The following is a 14,451-nucleotide window of genomic DNA, read 5'->3' as shown; positions in this document are numbered from 1 at the left end:
CCAGAGCCTGACATGGGGCTCGAACTCACGGACCGCGAGATCGTGACCTGGCTGAAGTCGGACGCTTAACCGACTGCGCCACCCAGGCGCCCCGAAAAATTAATCCTTAACACAGGCTCCAGTCATTTGTCCCAAATGGGAGATATCGGCATGGCGTCCCCACGGAGGCTACATGGTCCAAAGCCCTCTCCTCTTCCTCCGGGTCCCCGTGCTAAGCTAGTATGCGGACAACCTCCCCCCTACCCCACTGTTCCCCAGATCCGCCCCCAGGCCTTCCAGAGGGGCCCGAACTCCGGGATGTGAGGGGAAGCGGTGAGTTCTGAGCACACAATGCTTTCTTGTACTCTCCTCGCCTCTCGAAACTGCCCGCCATTCCCCAGGAAGAGAGAGTGGAAAGAGCGCGTGGACAGGAGGTTGGCAGGGCAATAAAAATGTCAGGGCCTTTCCTCTCCTCTCCCTTCCTCCCAATCGTCTCCTTCGCCCCTCTCCATCTCCTCCCTTCCCTCCCTCCTTCTCTCCCGCAGACCCTGCTGCAGCCGGGCCGAGGCGGCGGTATTTGGGGTATGAGACGGGAGAGGTTAATTATTGCTCCCCCGCCCCCACGCCCCCCCCCCCCCACAAGATGTATCTGACTGTCAGAAGGGGTGACAGATGAAGACAAAGTACAGGTACGGCTCCCGCAAACCCAGCCCTCCATGTACCAGCCAGGGGTGGGAGTGGAGGGGGGCGCGCTACCGAAGTTTTAACCCCTCCGACGCCGCCGATCCACACAGCCAGGCAGGGCGGGGCGAATGGGGGAAGCCAGGGTTAGAACCTGGGTCCCAGCCAGCGCGGGCTGAGCCTGGGAGACCTGTTGGCCTGCCCCCGCCCGCCCTCCACCAGCGGCCAGGTGGGAGGGAGGGAGGCAGCAGTTCTGTCCCAGAGGCTGCAGAATCAAGGTCACAAGCAGGCCTCCCAAGATCGTTACAGGTGCAGAGAAAGGGACTCCTGGAGTGGTCTGGGGGATAGGTAGATTTGGGGGCCCAGGAATCCCAATGAGACAGAGGTCCACTACTCCTCCACCTTCTCCACGACAATGTCCCCCCTCACCCAAATCTGTCCCCAGGCATCCTTGGCAGGGTGTGCATGGGGTGTGAGACTGAGAGTTGTGTGTTTGAACCTGGGTGTGCTTGTGATGAAGTACCTCAATAGGCTCAGAAGGACTTGAATATGGTGTGGGGTTGTGTGTGTGTGTGTGGGGGGGTGTGCACACGTAAACCACAGTGCTCGGAAGGGTCATTTGCAGGTATCCGCAAGAGGGCCTATACTGCACTCCCAGCACAATGTGTTGGGAGTGTCTGTGCCCAAGAGAGAGAGAGAGAGAGAGAGAGAGCGCTTTTGCCTGGAAGCATGGCTGGGGGGAAGAAGTGTGTCTTCAGGAGAGTGTAGACATGTGCGTCCAAGAGGTGAGGTGTCTGTGTTTGGGAAGATGTGGACCAGGCATGTCGTTCTGTGGGTACACAGTGTGTGCCGATGTGAGGGCATATGTATAGACATTGCTGTTGGTATGAACATGGGTGTGATTGTGTGTGTGCGTGTGTGTGTGTGGGGGCGTGCACGTGTGCCTGCTTGCACACGTGCCGGTCCAAAGCTGCCAGCATCTTCCTCTTACTGGCATCCCTCCCTTTCCTGACTCTCCCTTCTCCATAAGCAAACGAGGTGAAATAATTACTTTTCCATTTAAATGCCCCATGTTCAAGCCAGAATGAAAACAAAGTGATTTAATAAAATTGTCTTTAAAAGGGAAAAGAGGAAAATAAACGTCTGCTCCGTTCCTCTCCCTGGTGTTCAGGGAGGCCCCAAGCCCTTCAGAGTTAATTAAAACAGGAACTAAAATCGCAGAATAGCTTACCAACCCTTTTCCCATCTCCACCTTAAAGGTAAGGCGGCCCCCAAAAGCCCTGCCTTTGGCCGGGAACTTGAGGCCCTCCTGTTCTCAGGCTCAGCTTTACCCTGAGAGGAACCCTCATCCCTGGCAGGCAGGCCATCCCTGGCCTTCCTGCAGCCCCACCTAGGGGAGGAAACTCGGCTCCTTTTCTCCTCCCAAAGAGCCATGAAAGGCCCTGTCTGCACATTTGAAAGCCTTGATGGACACTGGCCCCCATCAGGAGCTTCCGGCCCTTGCCTCCTCCCAGGACACAGGCTGCCCTAAGCCCCTCCTGCCCCTCCCCATGCGTCCCCTGAGTCCCCAGCTGCTCTGAGCTTTATCTGTCTTCACTGACCCCCTGGCCTGGTCCTCAGCTCCAGCGCGGCACAGTTCCGGCTGTTTCCGCCTGGTCTGTATCTGTTCCCCATCAGAGGCCCCATTGGAGCTCCGGCCCTTCAGCAGCCCAGATAAAAGAGATGGATGGAGGTGAGTTTGGGGGACGCCCCTCCCTGCAAGCTCAGAGCTAGAGCCCTGGGTTGTGACAGGGGCTCCCTGAGGAGGGCTGAAGGTGAGGCTAAAGACTGCCAAGTTCTCCGGAGGCCCAGTTGCTACCCATCCCCACCCTGCCTTAGCCCTTTCCCTCCTCCAAAGGCCCAATTCCTAAGGCCCCCTCCAGGCAGGCACTAAGACTGCAGTCACCCCCTCTTCTAACACACACACTTCAGCAGGAAGCTCTGTACTAGGTACCCGACCCCCATCTCCATGCGACTCATCAGCCCACAAATAGTAGTAGTAAAACTGGCCATTTACTATTGTGTTCCAGACACATTACTTATAAGATCTCTAATGTCATCACAACCCCCTACAGAGCAAGTTTTATATTATTTTTCAGAGGAGGACACAGAAGAAGGGAAGCTAAGAAAATTGCCCAGGTATGCGCTTAAAAAGCAGTAGACCTGACATTCGAACCCGTACTGCAAAACCCCATGTGCCCTTGCCAGGCTATCCTTGACCTCTGAGGTCTAGTTCTACTCGCAAAGACCCATCGTTGCCCTTCAGAGACCACTGGCATTGAGACTGCCCCCCCCAACTACTACCCCCCGAATTCAAACCCTTCTAACACTGATTCACATTGCAGAGGAGGGGGAGCTGGGAAACCAGACTTGAAACCTGGGTCTCTTGAGGGTCAGGGGAGTCCAGGAGGCCTGTGGGGCCTTCTCCAGCCCTGCTTCAGTGATCTGGGATGAGGGTGGGGTGGGAGGTAGGAAGTGTTTGTCCCTGAGTCCTCAACTCTCATCCCGGGAGACCCTCTCTCTTCTCACAAAGACTCTATCTTTTCTCCCAGGGAACTCCAGACCCCACTTCTGCACCCTCAAGGTCGTGCTGCCTCCCAAGGGGACAAGGTGAGACCTGACTGTGGGGTAACATTTGTCACCCAAGCTGGCTTTTGTAACTGTCCACCCTGTTCAGAGAGCCTTCGGCCACTCGCTTGGCAGAGAAAATGTCAAAAATAAATTCAGGCCGGGATTTATAAATAAATAAAGCCAGCGTCTGTCTTCAGCCCCTCCCCCTGTACACACCAGGGATCTAAGATCTCAACCTTGGGAAGAAAAGAGAGACTGAAGGAAGGGAAGAGAGCCAACGAAGGGACAGAAGCCCTGGTTTTAGGGGGAAATAGTTGGGCTTGAGGTGTTGCCACAGACCAAGGGGCACCTGAAGGCTTCTGGCCTTGACTGCATCTGGAAAACATCTAGCAAAGGAGGGAAAGAAGGAAGAAATCATTCAGAAGCACCTTTCCTAATTCAGTCCCAGGAATGTGTGGGTGTATGTGGGGAGGGGGATCTGTGACCTTTCCCAGGTCCAGGCCTCACCCTTGTTTGAACCCCCTGCGCTGAGCCCAAACTGAAAGCGGTAATGGCAAAGCGGCGGGCAATGACCCAGGCAGTTGGGATGAGGCTTCATGGTCCAGTGGTGTTGGGATCCGTGCCTCACCTCGCCTACCAGTGAGTCACCTGAGCCAGGCCAAGCCCCACGGCCTCCACTCTTCTCTGCCACCAGCATATCTGGGACCCAGCTTGAGCAGAGAGAGGACTAGAGAACATTAGGGGCCCCAGAATGGAGAAGGGAGAGTGGGGAGAAATGCAGGGATGACTCCATCTGAGCTGGCCTCCAGGTTCCACCCCGAGACTGCCACCAGAGCCTCTATATCTGGACCCCTCCAACTCCATCCCTAATCCTAACTTCATTACTCCCATTGGGCCCCATCTCTGTCCACCAGCCCATCCCTCCCAGAGTTCTCAAAACACCCTCCATTATCTGCAACTGACTCCCAGAGCTCCCATCACTACCTTCCAGATCAGATCCCTTCTACTCTCTACATGCCCCAACCACTGCCCTCAGAGAACTCCTTCCTACCGCCACCTTCCCAGACTCCATTCCCACCCATCCCAATCTTCAAACTTTCCTCCCAAGGTGCTTTGCTTTGAGAGGTGAGAGTTGAGCTTCATTAACATCTCATTACCCAGAGTGGATTTCCATAACTGTTCACCCTTTTAGAAAGAATCTAGTCATTTACAGGGCTGAGGAAGTGACCAAAATATATCCCAGGAGGGGATGGGCCTGTGTCTCCAGCCTATTTCCCTCTGCCTTAAGCTGTCTGCACACTTAGAATAGAGTCCTAGGTGATAGGACCTGAAATTTTGAGCAAAAAAGAGTTCAGTAAATCTCCAAGTCTACCAGAAGAGTGCTTAAGCTTGTCTGCCCCTCACATGTGTAGACAGAGTTACACAATCATGTGCATGTAATCCTGTAAACACACACGTATATAATTAATCTAAGTATACATACATTCACATGCACATGTTAGAACAGAATGTAAGCTCCATGAGTCAGGGACAATGTGCCTTTCTGTGACGTACCTCCAGTTCCTACAATGATGTTAGCACATAACAAGTATTTGTTGAAAGAACGGCACGTAATGGAACATATATTTGCAGATAAGTGTATAATACATAATGGAACATATATTTGCAAATGTGTATACATGTATATACACAAATAACAATACATCCATGTATACAATGCTTATGCACACACATACATATACGTGTCTACATGGTTATCCACATACACACATATGCTTTTAGATAATCCATATATATAATATATTGTGATGTACATACATACATGTATACACACACCTCATAAAATGCAGGTAAGTACACACACACATATAACTACTATGAACATATGATAGACATTACATGTAAATATCACACACATACACACATATATGTAGGTGTACGTACGTGTGCACGCTCACATACATAAATGAATACAAATAGAAGCACCTTTTTACTCAGAAATTCCCAGTCAATTTAACTGTCTCAAGTCCCCCCCCCCCCCCCCCCCCCCCCCCCCCCCCCCGCCCAGGTCTGGCTGCCGCAACCAGATATATCCACCAGATGGCACTCCTTTGCCACTTCCTGTACTCCCAAGTGTTGCCAGAGATGTCGCCCCTTTTGGCCAAGGCACAAAACTGGTGGAGCCGGCGTACCCCAAGAGCTTCCCCGTCACTCCCCTACCCAGCAGGGCGGTGGACATATCCTTCGTCCCCAAAGTCTGCAAACTCGTTCCCTCTCCGAAGTCGAACTCCTCCTCTGGGGCCTCCAGGCTTCTGTTGGAGGGGGGACTCCTCTTTGGGGGTCCCTGTTCTGCTCAGCCCTCAAATCCAGCCCCCTTCACCAGTGAGTCAAGGGTTGGGCCTCACCCAGACTCCCTCTGTTCAGAACACTGTGCTCAAGGGCCTTTACTAGGAGCCTTCGTAGTAATAAGCAGATTCCCCACGATGGCGGAGGAGCGAGTCAAGGTCATCTGTACACGTGTGGCACCTCCACTCCTGTACACACAGCCCTCCGACCCCCGGCGTACCCCCGACATCGTGCCCTGGATGCCCAGCGGGAGTCAGCCAAAAGCCGAGGGAATGGCCAGGCCCTGGGACCTAGTACCCTCGGCTAGGGAGGAGCAGGTCCCGGTTAACCCCTCCTGCACCGGTCCAGTGTTGACTCCGATCTCTGGCTTGGAGTCGGAAGGAAGTACATTCGCTCATCTTAACCAAACCACTTCAAATCCCGGAGGTGAGGGAAGTGGGGTGCGACAGAGGTCCTCCCGCCACTTCGAGTCAGTTCTCACGGAACCTCACATTTCGGGGGTGAGCAACCTCGAACAGAAAACGCAGGGAAGGCTTGGAAACCCGTTGGGAGGCGAGGCCGGAGTTCTGGCAGCGGCTCTGCTTCCCCCTCCTCTTCCCCTCTCTTCCCCCGGGAGCGGCGGGAAATTATTTATTAAAACGCCGCCCGCGCTCTCATTTATTTGCGGTGAATAATCCTCGGCATCGCAGCGCGTTTATTAAACCTTTCCCGTCCCCGCATTACTTTAATAATAAATCGCGTGTCACTTTCCAGCGACGTTATTAAAGCCCGTCCGCGGAGCAGAGGAGGGGAGGGGGTGGGAGTGGGGGGGTAGAGCAGCAGGGATTCCTTCTATTCCAGGCTGCGGGGCCTAAACCAGCAGGGTTGCGGAGGGGGGAAACTGAGGCTGTAAGGAGGCTGCACGCGAATACTCTACAAAGTCTGCATGAGCAAACAAGGAGTACGGATTCCGGGGGTGCGTGTGACCCTAGTTGGGTCGGGTGGAGCCTCTGCTCTGCAGGTGGGCGCGGTAGGATCGATGGGCCCGCCAGGGGGCGCCTTCGAGCACAGCTGCACCGGAGTCCCCTTCGAAGAACTAGCCTGGGAAGGATTCCCAGGCTTCCACAGAACCCTGACCACGTCCCCTCTTTCAATCCGGAGCACACCACCTTCTGTTCCGGACGCCAGACAACACGACCCCTCTATCCCTGGCACACTGCTCACGTCCCTACTCCTGCTTCCACGGTCGCCTTGGAATTCGCCTCAAGTATCCAACCCGCTCGTGCCGTGGAGCGCAGTTTCTGGGGCCGCCGGGCTCTAGACGGGACTAGGCCATGAGAGCTGTCCTCTGGCTTAGCCTCTGGAGGAGCCCTGCGGTTCCGCGGGAGGCACCGCCAAGCCCTCGCATTGGGATTCCTGACCACGCCCCTCCCAAGAGCCCGGGCTCCCTGCTTCGGGCCCCAAAGGACAAGCTCAGACATTGAGCCAACTGCAATCTCTCCGGTGGTGGCGCCAGGCTCTAGGCGGAGCCCAGGCGCGCAGGAGACTGTCGCCATCCATACACAGGGTCTAGGCCTCCCGAACTTAAGTTTTCATTTTCTGCTTCAATCACTCAATAAACACTGTGCCTCACCGGTGCCCCTTGGCTAGGTAAGGAGAGTGTGAAGAGAGATGTGGGGAGGGAAAAAAACGTGGCTCTGTGAGGGACCCTCAGCCAGACAGGACAGGTCACAGTTGGTAGATGAGGAAACAGGCTTACCTGACTTCTGTCTGGTTCCAGCAAGGAAATGGGCGGATTCCTAGGGGAATCCCAGGGCTTGGTCCATACTGGTGGCCAAGCATCTCCCCTCCCTCATCCAGCTTGTGCTTTTACACTGGGGCCCTACCCACATAGACCTGGTTCGCCACTCTGCCTAGGGAGGGGACCAGAGTGGGCTGAACAGAGGGGGCAGGCACTCTAGTCCAGCACAAATGGAGACCAGACTGGGAAGATACCCTCCCTCCAACCAGATGGCTTCAGCCTTCCTCCCTAGAGGGCAAGGGAGGCCCCAGCTCAAGCTTCCCCTCCGTACATCTGGCAGGCGTGTGCTTAGGGAGTGGGACCCACAGCTTCTGGATGCCTCCCAAGGAAATGTGGTCTTCATGTGCACATCTGCATGAACCATCTGTGCATCCGTGTGACTCAGTTTGTTCATAAATCCTTTATTGCGTGCCTACTGTGCCTAGCCCCGTGCTAGGCATTGTCCAATACAGAGTGCTATAAGATATGGTGCTGGCCTTGTGGGGTTTCCAGAATGACAGAAGCCGGTCATGACCAAATGCCCATTTTACTGCCCTGGACTAAACCATGCTCCATTATGCTTTTCTAGACAACAGATGGCCAACAGCAAAGAGGACTGCAGTTAGTAAGTGCAACTGGGACTTAGGTGAGGGGGGAAATTTCTAGAAGGTGAGTTTTGAGGAAGGGTAAACTGAGGCTAGGCAAAGGTTAGGGACTAGAAAAATAACAGCCGGAGCGGTAATTAGAAAGACTGGCTGAGCAGGGCTGGAGGGAGGGGTCTCAGAAAGAAATGGAGGACCTTGGTCGCCTCCTTGTGCCCACTCTTCACGCGCCCCCACACCCCCACCCAGCCTAGGGACCAGCAGGCAGCTGCTGTCTTCTGCCCGGTTGGTCCCCGCTGGAGACTGTCCTGGCCAGGGCACTTCCTCCATGGGCCTCTTAGCATTCCACCACCCCTAGTCTCTGCCTCTCCCCTTATCCTCCAACTTTGTCTTCCTACTTACCACTACCACGTCTCCCCTATTAAGGGCATTAAAGTGATTAAAGGCCCCCGCTCCCCCTTTCAGGTCTTTTCAAGAGCAGGGATGAATACTGTCCCCACTCACCCACCCCCATAGGCCAGAGCTCCGGACCTAGTAGTAATCCTCGCCCTCTTCACTCTCAGCCTCCTCCTCAGGAACCAGATGTAGGGATGGCAGCTGGGGGATGCCTGTAGAGTTCAGCTGGTCTGCAAACACATGTGGGCAAAGGAGAGAGAACAGGAAAGAGGGGCCGTCGGTACCCACGTGTCCCAGACTGTGAGAAAGCCATACTTGCATGTGCACCCATATGCGCGGACACACGCACGCGCGCGCACGTGTGAGGTCCTGAATCCACCACCAGTCCCCCCAGTCCCCGGAGCCCAGGGCTCCCCCTTACCCGGCGTGAGCACTGTCAGGCTAGCTGGGGCCTCAACCTGGCCGAGAGCATTGCGGGCCAGGCAGCGGTAGATACCCTCATCGCTGGGACGCACAGCTTGGATCTGCAGCCAGCCTGTCACTTCAAACCTCTGGGGTCCACCCCTGAACTGGAGCCAGAGAAAGGGTCAGCAAGATCCTTCTAGGGGGACCCTGGGCTGCCCAAGGGAGGCCTCTGCTCCCCATCCTACCTGCACTGAGATGTGGGGATCATCCCCTGGCAGCTGAATGTCCAAGCCGTCCTTCCTCCACTCGATGGATGCCATGGGGTAGGCAAACACCTCACAGCCAAAGATCACATCCTGTCCCGTCACGTTCCAAATGTCATATGGGTGCAACACGATCTGGGGCTCTAGGGGTGGAGGCGGAAGGCCTGAGAACAGGGTGGCACATCTCGCCCAGCAAGAAGCCCATGTATGAACCCTCATGGATGTGTTTGCGGGGAAACACAACAGACGCTCAGGTAGATACACATCCATTCCATAAGCAAGACATGACATGTACACACAGGCACATACAAATGTAGGTGCGGGTACACACAGGTACAAACCCAGAAGTGGCGAGGCACATGCAACGGGACGCACGAACGAGCACACGGGTCCACACCTCAGCTTGGCAGCCACACTCTGTCCCTGATTGCTCCCCTGTCCTCATTCCACCCTCTAGGCCCCTGTCCTGCTATACTTGTAACTGACACCTCCCCCTACCCTCCCCCCCTTCCTAACCGAGTCCAGTTGCCAAAGACCAGAAGAGCGGCCCTCCCCCTACCCCCCACTCTGGGACCAGGGAAGGGGGCGAGAGAGGGGGGGGGATTCCCACGTGGGAAAGGCAGAGAACCTGAAACCAGATCTGGGCAGCAGGCAGAAAGCCTGAAGTTGCGGGGTAAAGTGTTGGGACCCCGCCGGCGTTTGTTTTCCTGGCAGCCACGGCCAGGCCAGATCCCTCAAAGGGGCTCAGGAAGCGAAAGTTACTAAAGCTGCCAAAGGAAACCTGAGGCTTGAATGGCCCTCGGCACCACCACCACCACCACCACCCCCCCCACCCGGGATCGGAGGGAGGAGCTGGAAGAGCCCCCTCCTTCACTACTCCCGAGGCCCAGAAGAAAGAGAAGGGAGGCGGGAGACTGGGCTAACAGCTTGCTCTGCGAATCCGAATCCGCCCAAGTGAAACCTGATTTCATCTCACTGGAACCCAAATCGCGTTGCCTGGGCCCCAGCGGTCTGGGCAAAGCCTGGGAGTCTCTTCGCTCTCTCCCTTTTGGGAGACCAATCATTGGCTCTGTGCCTGCTCCCTCAGAGGGGTCCGTCCCGCCGGCCGGGTCTGGAGCTTTCACGCGCCTCAGGGCACACAGCTTGCTGACAAAGCTCGGACCGCACCTTAGGGCAGCGGTCTCTGCGGACCAGCTTATACTGAAGTCGAGCACTCCCCTGCCTCATCTTTTTCGCTCCGCTGGCCAGAGACCAATTCAGTCGGAGGTCGGGGATCAGCTCGAGCGCCCCGAGCGCCAGGGGTAGGGACCCCGGGCCGTGCGTACCCGATTCGCAGGGCCCCGGGTGCGCCACAGTGAGGTTGGCGTCGGGCCGAGCGCGGGCCGCCTCCTGCAGCCGGCAGATCTGAGCGTAGGTGCGGCCGTCGGATCCGCAGAGCGGGCGCTGCGAGCGGCAGGCGCACAGCGGCTCCGGCACCTCCCCGCGGCTCAGGTCGCCGCCTGCGTCCAACCGGCACTCAAGCTGCTCGCCGCAGCGCCCGTAGAAGTGGGCGCTGGGGTCCAGGTCGCAGAGCTGGCCCTCGAGGTTGGCGCATTCCCAGCAGCAGCCGCACGCGTCGCGCACCCGGCCGGCCAGGCAGCCCCGTGGCGCGGCGCACTCTTCTGGCCGGCAGGGAGCGCAGCCCTCGCCCTCCGCCAGCAGCCGCAGCCAGCCGCGCCGCAGGTAATCGGGGCCTGGGGACGGTCGCGCGCCTGTCGGGGGCGGCGTCCGCACCACCAGCAGTAGCAGTAGCGAGGGCAGCGCCAGGGCAGCTGCCGGCGGCCGTGGCATGGTTAGCTGGAAGCCCTGCGAGCGCTCTGGGCATCAGCGCGTTCGTGGCACCCTGCCAGGGAGGGAAGCCAGGTCAGGAGGTCAGAAGGAACCTCACCGTTACTTGTACCAAAGTTTGACCCAAGCACTGCCCCCTTCCCTGCTGCCTTGGAGTCAAGGAGACCCTCAACACAGAAGCATAGTGACTCTCTAGGAGTCATCCAGTTATTGATCGGACCGGGTTTCTGGGGTTGGGGACAGATGAGAGGAAAGGATGGTAAAACACAGGCGCCAGCATACACGCGCACGCGCGCGCGCGCGCGCACACACACACACACACACACACACACACCCAGCAGCAGCACCACAGACCATCCAACTCTGAAGCTTCCTGTCCTAGAGGTAGATGGGAATGGATGGCCCCAGAGCTAAGGAGTTGTTAACAAGGGAGGAAACGCGGAAAGAGTAGATGCCCTGGGGCCCAGAGTGCTCACCTACTGTCTAGGACTAAGCCCTTCAGAGCAGCCGTGATTCCGGTCCGAAAAAGCAGGCAGTGGAAAGAAAGCAGAGGCCAACAAAAGGCTGGGCCTGCCAGCCCCCTCTGCTCCGGCTTGAGGATCTCTGAGAGAGCCCAAGGGCTTGGACTCGGAGAGCAACTCCTCCGCCCCCTCTCCCCGCCTCTCGACGTCGCCCACAACCCCCTCCCTCCAGTTTTGAAGCTGCCAATTTTATGCAGCCGCACAGGACCCTCCTGGGCCACTTCCCCTAGCTGGGCCAAAGTCACAGTGAGAAGTGAGGAGTCGTAACCGGACACCGAAGCTGGGAGAAGACAGGGGGCAGGATGAGGTGGGGGGTTGGGAGTAGGGGCTATGAGGGTGGCTGGGAAGCTCGAAAGAGCCGAGTGAAGGTCTAAGTCTTGTCCCATCCTACTCTACAGTCCCTGGGGTCTGCTAGAGCAGCTGCATAACGTAGAGGCCGTAGGAGCTCTGGTGCCCTGGCTCCTGGAGGGCAGAGCCAACCAATGTAGTCTCCCCGCAGCCCAGGGCTGGCTTCCCAGGGACTACTGCAGTCTCGTCCACCCAGCTTCCCCACTAAGGCGCCGGTCAGAGATTCGGTGCTTACATCTGCCTCACCACATCTGGCCTCGTCCTCCCTCCCCACATCCGGCAGGTGCCTCAGCCCGCGGATGAGCCTGGAGATTAGAGGTCCCAGCCGACTAGCAGCCGCAGGGAGAGGTGGGCGGGGCGCCTCCCCCGCGGACCTCGCTCCGGGTCGGGATTATAGGTTATAGTTAGTTCCAAGGCCGGCAGGGCGGGAGGCATTCGGTTTCGCGGCCGCCACCAGCGCCACCGTGGCACTTTGGGCTGGGGGGCGGGGAGGAGAGCGTTCCTGGAGGCCCGTCCGCCTTACAGGGGGTCGGCCAGGCCCCGCCCTAGCCTGCCCCTAGCGGCTTACAGAAGCCGCGCAGCAGTTCAGTGTGTAGGGGGCGAAAACTGCGCTTTGCAGCGGGGGAGGTGACAGTATTTAGTCAGTCTCGGGCCAGAAGGACCTGGCCCCCGCCTAGCGGCCTCCGAGGCCTCCTGACTAACCTCGAAGTTCAGGGCTGGCGGCAGCCTGCCGACCGCCCAGGGGGATCCGCTCCGCATGCGTACTGGAGGCCTGGAGAGTCCAACTCCCTGATGCGGTCCAGGACTGTCAGTCCGGACCTCGACTTGGACAAGCCCTTCCACTTAGGGGTTCCCTAGCCGCGGGCACGTCACTCCTGGCCAGAGGAGGCTCTGATGAGGTGGGCGAAAACAGATACACAGTCACCGTGGTCCCCCAAACTCCGGAGGGACAGGGAGCAAACTTCGCGCGAGATCTCACAACTATCGCGAGAACCTGAACAGGAAGCCTAGGAATTCGGAGCAGGAAAGGCCCGCGGGTTTTAAACCGGAAAAAGAATGGGCGGGGCCGGCGATGGCAGATATTTGTGGGTAATCCCCAGTCTTTTGCCCTGGGGTCAACTGAAATGTTGACCTGGGGCAGATGTGAACTGTAAGAAAACTGCAGGAAGTCCTGAGAAAAACAGGAGAGTGGGTCGGAAGGGACTTGAAATTGCGGAACTGACTAATGGAGCCACTCAGGGAAGTCTGACTCTGAATTACAAAATGCCTTGAGGGTGATCACTCCCAGTATACAGAGGGGAAGCAGTCGGGGATCTCAAAATGAATTGTTACCGACTTCTAAGACTTGGAGCCAGTATTTAAACAGCAAACTCCCCGGACCTACAAACCCTTCACTTACCCCACTTTACTGTAGCCGGTTGTTTGCTTTCAGTATTTGCTATGCTCTAAGCGTTTGACATTAGGAATCGTGTCTGACTCTTCACTGTATCTTGTGCACCTAGCCCTGCGCCTAGCAGCACAGTAAATTCTTGGTAAATATTTGGGGATTAAATGTGAAAGACTTCCTGTGTGTGAAAGTCAAGTTTAATTTAGACTTTCGGAGTCGCTGAAGGCTGGATAGACGGGGAACGAGCGCCCTCTGGTGGGCATGCTGTTGGCGATGAGAACAAGACCGTGCATACAGTAGGCACCAAAGATGTTGACGGTACAGATCAGCTTTTATTAAGTAAAGATGTGTTCCTGGAAAAACACCACATATTGTAAAAAATATTTTTAGAAGGGATTTTTTTTTGCAAAAGACAATTTGAAAGTCTAGCTATGTTCCCAGAGCCTCATCATCTGACACTATCCAATTCAGACTTCAAAACACATTCAATAACATCTATTCCCATTCAGTGTTTTGAAGAATACATAGTACTGCCTCTTTCTCTTCCCCACCCTTGACTGTAGACGCTTGTACTGAGAGAAGGAGGCATAGAATGTAGTTTGCTTTCCACCATGATTCATAGCCTGGAGTTCACAGGCTATCGTATCTTCACTTTCAGCCACTGACCCATGAAATAGTTGTTAGATATAATGACAGAATGAAATGGGTCTTGTACAGATGAACAGCAGAAGAAGAAACAAGGGTACGAGATCAGTGTGTAACCGGGTAAGAAATTGCTTGGGAGGGATCACACCTTCCAACCTGACACCAGCCTGTTTTGACATGGCTGGTGAAAATAGGGAGGTTGCCACTTTGATGAAGAGGCAGAAGTGAAACAAATGGTCCAAACTGACCCATGAGAGACAGATACAGAGGAATTGTGTTTTCTGAGAACATTAGAACCAGTTAAGTCAAAGAAGGCTCAACAGATAATTAAGATGGAATACCTTGTAGATACCAATGATGACAAATAGGTGAACTTAGTCAAAATATGTGTAGGAAAACAAGGTTAAGTGAAAAGGAGAAGGATCTGGATACGAATCATTACTGTGTAAATATTTGCCACATATATCATCAGTAAACACCTTAAGACAATTCAGAATGAGGCAAATCGTTGAGTATACAGCTCACTATTCCTTTATTTTGTAAAATTTATTTTCCATAATAAAAAATTAGAGGCTATTTTTTATAGGTAGATTTAGGATGTTGAGATAAATTTAGAAGGTTGGGACAGCCAGGCGGGCAGATACACATTATAATGTGGCTACAAATAATATTACCAAATGAA

At 55.5% G+C, this 14,451-nt stretch overlaps 1 protein-coding gene across 3 annotated transcripts; it reads right to left on the bottom strand.

Moving 5' to 3' along the window:
• Nucleotides 1-7,777: 7,777 nt before the first annotated feature.
• Nucleotides 7,778-12,713, bottom strand: KAZALD1 (Kazal type serine peptidase inhibitor domain 1). 3 transcript variants are annotated; one of them, XM_045040583.1, is made up of 5 exons: nt 12,440-12,713; nt 10,367-10,923; nt 9,024-9,184; nt 8,795-8,942; nt 7,778-8,603 (listed from the first exon to the last, which is right to left on the bottom strand). In XM_045040583.1, exons 2-5 carry the CDS (start codon nt 10,869-10,871, stop codon nt 8,509-8,511), a joined length of 909 nt encoding a protein of 302 aa, XP_044896518.1. In that variant the 5' UTR covers nt 10,872-10,923; nt 12,440-12,713; the 3' UTR covers nt 7,778-8,508. The 3 variants fall into 3 exon arrangements, with proteins under 3 accessions (XP_044896518.1, XP_011285762.1, XP_011285761.1); XM_011287460.4 differs by lacking the exon at nt 12,440-12,713 and adding an exon at nt 11,973-12,418; XM_011287459.3 differs by lacking the exon at nt 12,440-12,713 and adding an exon at nt 11,345-11,963.
• Between the last annotated feature and the right edge of the window lie 1,738 nt (nt 12,714-14,451).

This window comes from Felis catus, chromosome D2, assembly GCF_018350175.1.
Source record: "Felis catus isolate Fca126 chromosome D2, F.catus_Fca126_mat1.0, whole genome shotgun sequence".
Taxonomy (NCBI): Eukaryota; Metazoa; Chordata; class Mammalia; order Carnivora; family Felidae; genus Felis; species Felis catus.
The sequence above is the reverse complement of the archived record's forward strand: the minus strand, read 5'-3'. Positions and strand labels throughout refer to the sequence as shown.

Bases quoted from the DNA above. Each gene is read 5' to 3' on its own strand.
- KAZALD1 (XM_045040583.1), bottom strand. From the start codon at position 10,871: ATGCCACGGCCGCCGGCAGCTGCCCTGGCGCTGCCCTCGCTACTGCTA. The intron at 9,185-10,366 runs GTACGCACGGCC...CTCCACCCCTAG, and splicing joins CCCGGGGCCCTGCGAATCGG to AGCCCCAGATCGTGTTGCAC. The intron at 8,604-8,794 runs GTAAGGGGGAGC...ATGTGTTTGCAG, and splicing joins CCTGACAGTGCTCACGCCGG to ACCAGCTGAACTCTACAGGC.